Source organism: Thalassophryne amazonica, chromosome 6 (assembly GCF_902500255.1).
Source record: "Thalassophryne amazonica chromosome 6, fThaAma1.1, whole genome shotgun sequence".
NCBI classification, from domain to species: Eukaryota; Metazoa; Chordata; class Actinopteri; order Batrachoidiformes; family Batrachoididae; genus Thalassophryne; species Thalassophryne amazonica.
In genome coordinates this window covers 61,615,709-61,626,303 of record NC_047108.1, presented here as the reverse complement: position 1 = coordinate 61,626,303, position 10,595 = coordinate 61,615,709, and the positions used below count along the sequence as shown (strand labels likewise).

General features: G+C 41.4%; 1 protein-coding gene and 1 long non-coding RNA gene across 2 annotated transcripts; both read left to right on the top strand.

The window, feature by feature from the left end:
* Nucleotides 1–861: 861 nt before the first annotated feature.
* mmp9 (matrix metallopeptidase 9) lies at nucleotides 862–5,295 on the top strand. The gene is made up of 9 exons (XM_034172282.1): nucleotides 862–1,155; nucleotides 1,662–1,900; nucleotides 2,254–2,402; nucleotides 2,478–2,606; nucleotides 3,011–3,184; nucleotides 3,288–3,461; nucleotides 3,552–3,725; nucleotides 3,824–3,979; nucleotides 5,091–5,295. Exons 1-9 carry the CDS (start codon nucleotides 1,018–1,020, stop codon nucleotides 5,129–5,131), a joined length of 1,374 nt encoding a protein of 457 aa, XP_034028173.1. The 5' UTR covers nucleotides 862–1,017; the 3' UTR covers nucleotides 5,132–5,295.
* An 81-nt stretch (nucleotides 5,296–5,376) lies between these two features.
* LOC117512272 lies at nucleotides 5,377–7,880 on the top strand. Its single transcript, XR_004561259.1, has 4 exons — nucleotides 5,377–5,510; nucleotides 6,639–6,784; nucleotides 6,937–7,038; nucleotides 7,141–7,880. It is a non-coding gene; the product is annotated as an uncharacterized LOC117512272 (long non-coding RNA).
* Nucleotides 7,881–10,595: the final 2,715 nt, after the last annotated feature.

The following is a 10,595-nucleotide window of genomic DNA, read 5'->3' as shown; positions in this document are numbered from 1 at the left end:
TTGCATAACCAAAGAATTTCTGCACAAACTGTCAGAAACCGTCTCAGGGAAGCTCATCTGCATGCTCGTCGTCCTCATCGGGGTCTCGACCTGACTCCAGTTCGTCGTCGTAACCGACTTGAGTGGGCAAATGCTCACATTCGCTGGCGTTTGGCACATTGGAGAGGTGTTCTCTTCACAGATGATGCGAAGGAGATTTGTTGCACTGCATGAGGCAAATGGTGGTCACACCAGATACTGACTGGTATCCCCCCCAATAAAACAAAACTGCACCTTTCAGAGTGGCCTTTTATTGTGGGCAGTCTAAGGCACACCTGTGCACTAATCATGGTGTCTAATCAGCATCTTGGTATGGCACACCTGTGAGGTGGGATGGATTATCTCAGCAAAGGAGAAGTGCTCACTATCACAGATTTTGACTGGTTTGTGAACAATATTTGAGGGAAATGGTGATATTGTGTATGTGGAAAAAGTTTTAGATCTTTGAGTTCATCTCATACAAAATGGGAGCAAAACCAAAAGTGTTGCGTTTATATTTTTGTTGAGTATATATATATTCTGTACAATATGACTCTTAATAATCTGCTTTTTTCACACAGCATTGGCATTAAAAAAATCTGACTGTTGTCATAAGTTCCTGTAATTTTCTTCGTATTTCTATGCTCTTTAACTAACATGACTGCAAAAGGAACAATGAGTTAATCACTCATGCCTGGTTTGGCAAGATTAAATGTGTACATTTTGGAAATCCCCCGTGTCCATTCAGCTGGTGGATTCTGTCCAAATTGAAGTAGGAGGTTTGTGGTTTGATGTAGGTGGGGCGAAGAGCAGTGACTCTGACAAAATGAAGCATAAATACAAGGACAACTCCAGCAAAGAACATAAAGCGCAACAACAACAAAGGCCAGACAACGCAGACGGCAGAAACTATTCATCTTCAAAAAAGAGGCGCTTTATTCTACTTGTTTTATTTGCTAAGATTTTGGTATTATATTTGACACCAGCCTAGGTCTCATTATGAGATACTGTGCTTTAGCTGTGTGTTTATTTTGGGGGATGATTGTGCAGGATGCATGGAGCCTTCCCTTGACGTCCACCGTTGTCACTTTCCCAGGAGACATCATCAAAACCATGAGTGATACAGAGCTGGCAGAAGTGAGTAGCAGATGGTCTATTCTGTGATGATAGATTGAAATTCTCTCAGGACATCAAGCTGTGCAGTGACGATGCCTTATAGTAATTACCTGAACACAGAATACCTACGCCGATGTTCATCTCAGTTCGAACTACAAGTCACAAAAATGAAAGTCAGAAAGAGATGTTTTATATACAAAAGTATGAAGATACAAATCCCCACAAATCCTTTTTAAATGGAGACAAATGCAAATAAAAAATTAGAATGTAAGGAAAACATTAGAAAATGAACACATTTCAGTCAACAGAAGGAAAGTGGTATCTTCAATTTTTTTTAATTTTGCAGATTGTTATGTATATTATGTGTGTGTGTGTGTGTGTGTGTGTGTGTGTGTGTGTGTGTGTGTGTGTGTGTGTGTGTGTGTGTGTGTGTGTGTGTGTGTGTGTGTGTGTGTGTGTGTGTGTGTGTGTGTGTGTGTGTGTGTGTGTGTTTCTTGTGTGGACTTACTGATTTGTTCCTCCTCCAGAGTTATCTGAACAAGTTTGGATACACAAAGACGCTACACCGCAGTGGTTTTCAGTCCATTGTGTCCATGTCCAAAGCTTTGAAAAGGATGCAGAGACAGATGGGGTTGGAAGAGACTGGACTACTGGACACACCCACACTTGAGGCCATGAAAAAGCCTCGCTGTGGAGTCCCTGATGTTGCCAACTACAAAACCTTTGATGGAGACCTTAAATGGGATCATCAGAACATCACTTACAGGTATGAGTGGAGAAATTTCCAAATGTTTGTGTCAAAACGTTTTGGTGACATCATAATGACATGTTGTGCAGATGTGTGTGTGTGTGTGTGTGCTCTTGACTGTTATTGTGAGGACCAACATAAATGTATAACGTCTGGAGGTCGGCCCCCCCACATACACACACACGCGCACACACACACTGAAGTGGCCTCCAGAGACTATTCGTATACTCCTCTCATTGTTTCAGAGAGGTCCTTATAAAGGTAACAAAATGAGAAAAATTGATTTAAAAAAAAAATAATAATAAAAAAAATCTGGGTGTGCATCATAGTCATTTTTCTCTGAAAACACACTATAATTCTCTTCTTCTCAGGGTCTTAAACTATTCTCCGGACATGGAAGCCTCTTTGATTGATGATGCCTTTGCCAGAGCTTTCAAAGTGTGGAACGATGTGACGCCTTTAACATTTACCCGCCTGTCAGACGGCACAGCTGATATCATGATTTCATTTGGAAAACGCGGTAAGCGGTCACCACATCAATGTAATATCCACTTGTACGAAGCTAAAGTAAAAGAATTTACTTTGTTTTTCTCAGACCATGGAGACCCGTACCCTTTTGATGGTGAAAATGGACTCCTGGCCCACGCCTATCCTCCTGGTGAGGGTCTGCAGGGTGATGCCCACTTTGATGATGATGAACACTGGACTCTGGGGAAGGGACAAGGTAATCACATCTTTAAGGATACAGCATAGGTGTTATCCAGTTAACTGTTATTGCTGCTCCTTTTTGCCAACTCAAAGATGAAACAATATTCAGTATTTTTGATGTGACCTAAATATATTTATAAGAAGTAAATTAGATATTAAAATTGTTTCTTCGTCTTATTACCTATAATTTGACAAATGTTATGCAATTAATTCACTTTCATTTTTTACAAAATTCTACTAAATATTTTTAGTTTATATATATATATATATATATATATAGTGTATGTAGGTGTACTGTTATGTTCTTGTAAGTAAACTGTGTAATGACAACCACCCTGTTACATCTTTTGCATGACGTTGTCTCCCCCTAGTGTTCACTTTACTCCCCATAATAAATGAATAATTTTCTTGTCTCTCAAGTTGTGAAGACTCGTTATGGAAATGCTGATGGCGCCTTGTGCCACTTCCCCTTCACTTTCGAGGGCAAACTGTACCGCACATGTACCACTGACGGCCGCTCGGACAACCTGCCCTGGTGCTCTACCACAGCCGACTATGCAAGGGACAAGAAATATGGCTTCTGCCCAAGTGAACGTAAGTTATACTCTTCATGAAAGCGCTAAGGTCAAAGGTCAACTGAATGCATCTACTTTTGGGAGAGAATTCCTTCAGCCATCCTCTGCTCTGATTTTTACAGTTCTGTACACATTTGGAGGAAATGCAAACGGGGCCGAGTGTGTCTTCCCCTTTGTCTTTCTGGGGAAAGAATATGACAGCTGCACCACAGAGGGTCGTAATGATGGATACCGCTGGTGTGCCACCACAGGCAATTTTGACGAGGACAAAACATATGGCTTCTGTCCGACTCGAGGTGAGTGACAGTCCACAGCACAGACACGCTGCAGGAATGGAGCCACAGCGAGCATCGGATGGCTGATGTTGCATGTTTATTGGTCTGCAGATACTGCTGTAACAGGGGGAAACTCTGAGGGGGAGTCCTGTCACTTCCCCTTTGTTTTCCTGGGTAAGACTTATGATTCCTGCACCAGCGAGGGGCGAGAAGATGGCAAGTTGTGGTGCAGCACCACTGACAGCTATGACGAGGACAAAAAGTGGGGCTTCTGTCCTGATCAGGGTGAGAAACATGATGAAAAGACAGACACTTAAGAAAGTAAAAGTTCTGTGGATTCACATTTACCCTCATCATGCATTAACATGCCATATCTGCTCCAGGTTATAGTCTGTTCCTGGTGGCAGCCCATGAGTTTGGACACGCCCTCGGTCTGGATCACTCCAACATCAGAGATGCCCTCATGTATCCCATGTACAGCTACGTGGAAAATTTCTCCTTACATGCAGATGACATCGAAGGCATTCAATATCTCTATGGTATGTTGTGGCATACTGTATATACTGTATATACTGTTTATTTGTGTGTGTGTGCATTTAAACCACATATTTAACCCTCTGATCCAATTCTGTCTGACAGTTTCTTTTAATTTGATGTAATTTTTAAGTAAGACTTTTTAATATCCAGTGAAATGACAGTTTAGACTATAGTCCTGCTTTTAAATGTTCTCTGACAGAGTCCTAACTAGAAGCTTGGTTTTGAACAGGGCACTCAGGTGAGCACACACTTCTACTGAGGTGAAACACGACGACCTAGACTGGATAAATGTACTTAATGACCAGTTTATTTTGGATTTGTAATGATAAAATCATATATAACAAACATATAAATGAGTATAATAAGCATAAATAAAGAAATATAAACCAAAGTTTTTGGTTTTTTTTTTAGTATTTTTTCTTTGTTTTGAAATTTTTTATAAAAGTAAACAGGAATGCAAGTCCACTAGTCGCCATTTTGACTTTATTTAGCATGGAATTAAAACAGCATCGTAAAGTGGAATTAAAATGCAGGTGTTGTGGGCGGTATTGGAGCTTAGTGGTTAGCACTGCAAAGAAGGTCCTGGGATCGCTTCCCTCCTGGTCCTTTCTGTGACACTTGCACGTTCTCCTTGTTTGTGTGGGTTCCCTCTGGATGCTCTGGCTTCCTCCCTCCTCCAAAGACAGGCAGGTTAGGTGAACTGAAAACTTTATTGACTGTAGGTTTGTCTGTTTATTTGTACTGACCCTGCAATAGACTAGCGGTTTGTTCAAGGTGTCAAATCGCATCCATGATGACTGTGATAGGCTTCAACTCCCCCAACCTCCCTCATGACCCTTAATTGGAATTTGCAGGTATAGAAAATGAATGAATTCAGGTATTGTCATTCACAATTTTGCATTGACTTTTTTTTGGGGGGGGGGGGGGGGGGGGTAGGATACCTGAAATGCTGTAAGCATTTGGTGCTTGACAAGATCACAACAAATATTTTTACAACATTGACTATTATTAGCTGAGCAGTTATGGCACCTGAAAATCTTAACATATCTATCTGTCTACTGTGTAGAAATAAATACAACCACACTGAGAAACATCACATTGTATCTTATTCAGGAAGTAAAACAGGCCCGACCCCACACCTCCTCAACCCCTGACACACCACCTCCAGCCCAGAAACTTGATGAGACTGAGCCCCACAGATAAACCTGAACCTACTGATTCCATCCCACGACCTGTAGTATCCAACCAAAGATGCCTGCCAAATGGACAAGTTGACACCATCACTGTGATCCAGGGACAGTTACACTTCTTCAAGGATGGGTAATTAAATTAGACACTTCTTTCATGAAGATAACAGTGCAAGAGTCGCCGTAATTAACTGATGTTTTAATTATCAGGACTTTACTGGAAGATGCCAGTGAGGAGAATGAGGATGTCAAGGGCCATTTCGGTTCTGAGAGGTGCCAGCTCTGCCAGCAGTCATTGATTCTGCTTTTGAAGACCTTCTGACCAAGAAATTATACTTCTTCTCAGGTAATGCAGCTTAATTCAATTTCAATTCAATGTATTTTCATTTATATAGCACCAAGTCACAACAAAGTTGCCTCAAGGTGCTTCACACAAGTAAGGTCTGACCTTACCAACCCCCAGAGCAAGCACACAGGCGACAGTGGTAAGGAAAACTCCATCTGATGATTTGAGTCAAGCAGACCAGACTCAAAGGGGTGACCCTCTGCTTGGGCCATGTTCCCAACACACTTGACAATACAAATATACAAGAAATTTTGGGAGTCCATGCTGGTGCACAGGACAGGAGGCCTGCAGAAGAAGACACCCACTCCCATCAATGGATGGAGCCACACCTCAAACAGAGAGAAGAAAACAGAATCAGGCAGCAAAACGGCAACAACTACAGTATAATTTGTCAGCATTAAGCAACAAGAAAAAGAGAAGAAATACTAAGGTGATCGCCGGCCACTAGCCCTAAGCTTCACTAAAAGACCCAGAATTTAGGGAAAGTTGAGGCTGCAGCCCCGCTCTCTTGTACTAATAAAATGAATTTAAAGAGTAGAAAGCATAGTACCATGCTATGCCAGTATGCCAGTCATACGAAAGGGAAAAATAAGTGCGTCTTAAGTCTGGACTTGAAAAGTCTCTACAGAATCTGACTGTTATTGATGCAGGGAGATCATTCCACAGAACAGGGGCACGATAAGAGAAAGCTCTATGACCCGCAGACTTTTTATTCGCCCTAGGGACACCAAAGTAGTCCTGCACTCTGAGAATGCAGAGGCCTGGCCAGTACGTAGGGTTTAATTAGGTCAGCTAAGTAGGGAGGTGCTAGTCCGTGAACAGTTTTTATGGGTTAGTAACAGAACCTTAAAATTTGATCTCACAGGGACAGGAAGACAGTGAAGAGATGCAAAATGGGTGTAATGTGGTCAAACTTTCTGTCAAAAGTCTGGCAGCAGCATTTGAACCAATTGGAGAGCCCTAATGCTGGACTGCGGTAAACCAGAAATATAGAACATTGCAGGAGTCCAATCTAGAAGAAACAAATGCATGAATCAGCATCTCAGCATCAGCCTAATTATGTTAAGTGGCCACCACTAACAGGACGCAAGAAAACGATTTTCATGTTTCTCATTTTGTTTTCTGTAGGAGCCAGTTCTGGTAGTTACACGGGCAGAGTGTGCTGGGACCCCGCAGTATAACAAAACTTGGATTACCAGCAGCATTGAGAAGGTGGAGGGGCTCGCAGAGAGGAAAAGGCAAAGTGTGCTCTTCAGTGGGGAGAACTTCTGGAGGTGAATTTTAGTTGTGAATTTAAATTTGTACATATGCAGAAAGTAGAGATACGCAGAGATAGTTACGGATCAGGGAGCATTAAATGCACTATTTCTGCCATGCATTTTGTTAATTTCAATTTTGTGGAATCATTATCCCTCTCATCAAACAGGCTGGATGGAAGGCACAGAACATTGAACAGAGGGTACCGCGATACACAGACTCCATTTTGGTGGCGTCCCCATTGATGCACATGATGTTTTCCTGTACAAAGGTACACTTCTCAATTTGAACATACGTGCAGTACTCTCAAGAAATAACATCTGTAAGTGTGTCCATTGTGAACTCTGTTGATTTAATGAACACTTTCAATTAGGTCGCATGTACTTCTGTCACGATCGCTTCTACTGGCGTGTGAATTCCCGCAGGCAGGTGGATCGTGTGGGTTATGTGAAGTACGACCTCCTCAGCTGCTCTGATTCCCCAAGAGTTTCCTACTGAGAAATCACCACAGGGTTGAGCTGAAATAATAGATTGTGTAGGAAGTGACTTGTCTCTCCTGGGTGAAGAGGAAGCGGTATCAGTATTTGTGTAAAATGGCTGTTGTAATGATGTCTGCTTTCTGGCATGTGAGTACTTATAGGCATCATTTGTTTCAGCAATTTGTAGCTTTGGCCTGCAAATCTTTCAAAGGCTAAATTCAGGAAAGCCAACTGTGTTCTTTGGTACTGTCCTGCTCGCAGTACTGTATTCTGTGAACAGAAGAGTTGCAGCGGCCTAAAATTTGAGACCCATAGCCACAATTTAAATTACTTCAAGAGCTATGACTGTCTGGATCAGATTCCAGATTATCACAGTAATTTGTCTGACAGGTTCAGACTCATATCAGGATTAGAATATTCTTGTATTTATAGCAATATCTATATGTTGTGTTTTAATGCTTGTTGGTTTTGTATAGGTCTGTGTATTTTTGAAAAATACTGTAAATTCCGTAAAAGCCACTTATTTGCACTGGACAAAACTCCATGTTCCTTCACTGAAATAATTTATGAAACTGATATATTTTGTATTGAATTTCTGAAAGCTTAATGCAATAAACATTCTGTGAGAACAACATATTGTGTGCTTAAGCCTGTCTCTAAAGTAACCAATTCTTTACTGCGTTTCAATCATTCTGAATTGTTTGTGCCATAAAATAGCAACAGAAGCAAGCAAAATACATAAAATATGGTGTTTATGTATTTATGTAAACTGTTTTTATGCTGAACTGGTGGCTTAATATTACAAACAGCAGTTTCCTTAGTGGCCACCAGACCTAGGCTTTGGAAATGAAAGAAACTAACAAGCACATTTCAAGGTACATGTAACATCAAAACAATGCACATTGAGAAATGCAGAGAATGAACAAGTGTCTGCTTCAACTATATTCATACAAAATCCTTTCTGCTGGGTTGTGACTAAGCAATTAAGTTTTAGAATATAATTACTGTTAAAGGACATGTCACATCAAAATCATAGCAATTAAGAGTTAGTCTGTTAATGACCATCTGATGATCCACCAGGATTACTTTATGCACTTCCAAAGTAAATGGTATTCGCAACAAACAGCTACGGAGATGTCTGAAAACAAAGTACTCATGAGTACTTGTGTGCTTCCAACAGGTGACGTAGCTACTAGAAGTGTCCCAGCGTGCGCTTGAATGGAATGTAATTACTAACGTTAAGAACTGAGGCAAAGATTATTTCCAAAGTTTGCATAAGTGTGATGTCGTGTTATGACGACTTGTTTTAAGTGAAAACGGTTCATTTGATGCATTCACAGTAAAAGCTGCAGTTCCGAGGAGGTTTAGCGCACCTACAGCCACGAGTCATAAATGCAGCCTGTCAATAATAATCTCTGCTCCAGGATAACCTTTGTTCATGATTAATTATGAGTGTTGTTATCAATAAAATAATAATAAAAAAATACATCTGCGCCAGGGGGAAAAAACGTCTCATCAGCTGCACAGTGCGCGCACAAACACACACATTCCAGCTCACACTCTCTCAAAGTAAAAAACAAATATTGCCACAAAACACAAATGGGGTGAAATCCTGAACATGACAGACTTACTGTTATAGATTTAATTCTGCTGTTAATCAGTGAAATCACCTGAACCAATTGCCCTTGATGGCAGTGAGGTGTGGAGTCCACGTGCAAACCAAGAAATCAACAAACTGGGAAAGACAGCCGAGACCTTGCATGCAGAGTTCTGCAAAAACATCTTAAAACTGCACAGAAGTGTCATTCACAAACAGCGCATGCAGGGCAGAATTAGACCCTTCGACTGCTCCCTTGTTTGCACTCGGGGTCGCCACAGCAAATCCAAGGTGGATCTGCATGTTGAATTGGCACAGGTTTTACGCCGGATGCCCTTCCTGATGCAACTCCACATTACATGGAGAAATGTGGCAGGGGTGGGATTTGAACCCGGAGCCTTCTGAACTGAAACCAAGCGCATTAACCACTTGGTCACCACCCCTAGGGGCAGAATTAGACCAATATTCATTAATCATAAAAATACAGACATGGGCAACAAGTACTGGAAACACCGGAAAAGTAGTGACCCTGACTCAATCTATTATGAAGACCTACAATACCAAGAGCTGAGCAAATACATAAACATCACTCAGATGGTCCCGAACCTTTGTTCATCTGACCAAGAGTGCTTACATAATGAGGGTGGTGACGTTCAAATTCCCAGGGTTTTTACTGACAAGCACCGTATTGTTTCCAACTCCAGAGCCATTGCACATTGATCAAATTGTAAATCAAACATATTTAAACACAGCAGGCTATTGGATACATGCTTTTACTCTCCAAAAACTTTCAAAATGACAGAATGTTGTCCATATGGATGCAAAAATTGATCTGAAAAGAGATCTAACATGTAAAGGTTTCCTGTAGATACAGACGTGTGGGTGCTACACTTCATTGTTTATGTCTTTGGAAGTGGAAGGGAGCCAGAGCACCCAGAGGTAACCCACGTCAACCCATGGCCAACATGCAAACTCCACACAGAATGGACCAGGTGGGAAACGATCCCATAGCCTTCTATCAGAAGAATGTGATGTACTTAGTTCTATAGTTGCTATTCTGCCCTTTATAAGTTCAGCTGAGTGATGTGGTTTTGTACGCTGCTCTGGGGCGCCCTCTGGTGGTTGCTTAGCGTTAGTGTTTTGTTGATAGTGGAAGGAAAGAAGAAGAATCCAAGATGGTGGTACGCAACTCCAGGCTGTTCATGTGTTGAGCCGATGTTAACTTATAACGTTGTTGCCTTGAACAAGATTTGTCCTTTTAAGACGGCCTAAAGAGGGCAATGGTCAGAGGCCATTCTACAAATAAACCAGCACAAAGGGATATAAAGTCTGATTATTTGAAGCGTCGTTAACTCGCTGTCTAGCTGGTGAAAACTCCACACTTCAAAGTGAGGACAGCACAGTTGCCCAGACTGTCAAAATAATGGGATAAAGAGTAGGTGACACGACATGTAATGTATTTTGAGTATTTAAGGCTAAAATCAAACAACAGTTTTGCATCGCAGCCATATAATAATGTGCTATATTTTTCAGTACGATTAGAGCTGCTTTTTTTTTTACCCCTTGTGTAAAATTTCAATGGCCCCTACCTGCTACAACTACGACCCTGAGATGGCCAGCATATACAGTTTTGTGTAGGCCACGGTACACTGAGGCTGGACTATTATTTAGGCCTCCTAAGTGGTACCGAAAACCTGCTCAGCCCATGTACTACATACTGAATTACCAGATAGTTCGTAAATGTACCAAGAC

What these genes read in the sequence shown, in the direction of transcription:
- mmp9 (XM_034172282.1), top strand. Translation starts at nt 1,018, where the DNA reads ATGAGATACTGTGCTTTAGCTGTGTGTTTATTTTGGGGGATGATTGTG. An exon ending in TGGCTTCTGTCCGACTCGAG is followed by an intron (nt 3,462 to 3,551) that starts GTGAGTGACAGT and finishes ATTGGTCTGCAG; the next exon opens with ATACTGCTGTAACAGGGGGA. An exon ending in AGGCATTCAATATCTCTATG is followed by an intron (nt 3,980 to 5,090) that starts GTATGTTGTGGC and finishes TATCTTATTCAG; the next exon opens with GAAGTAAAACAGGCCCGACC.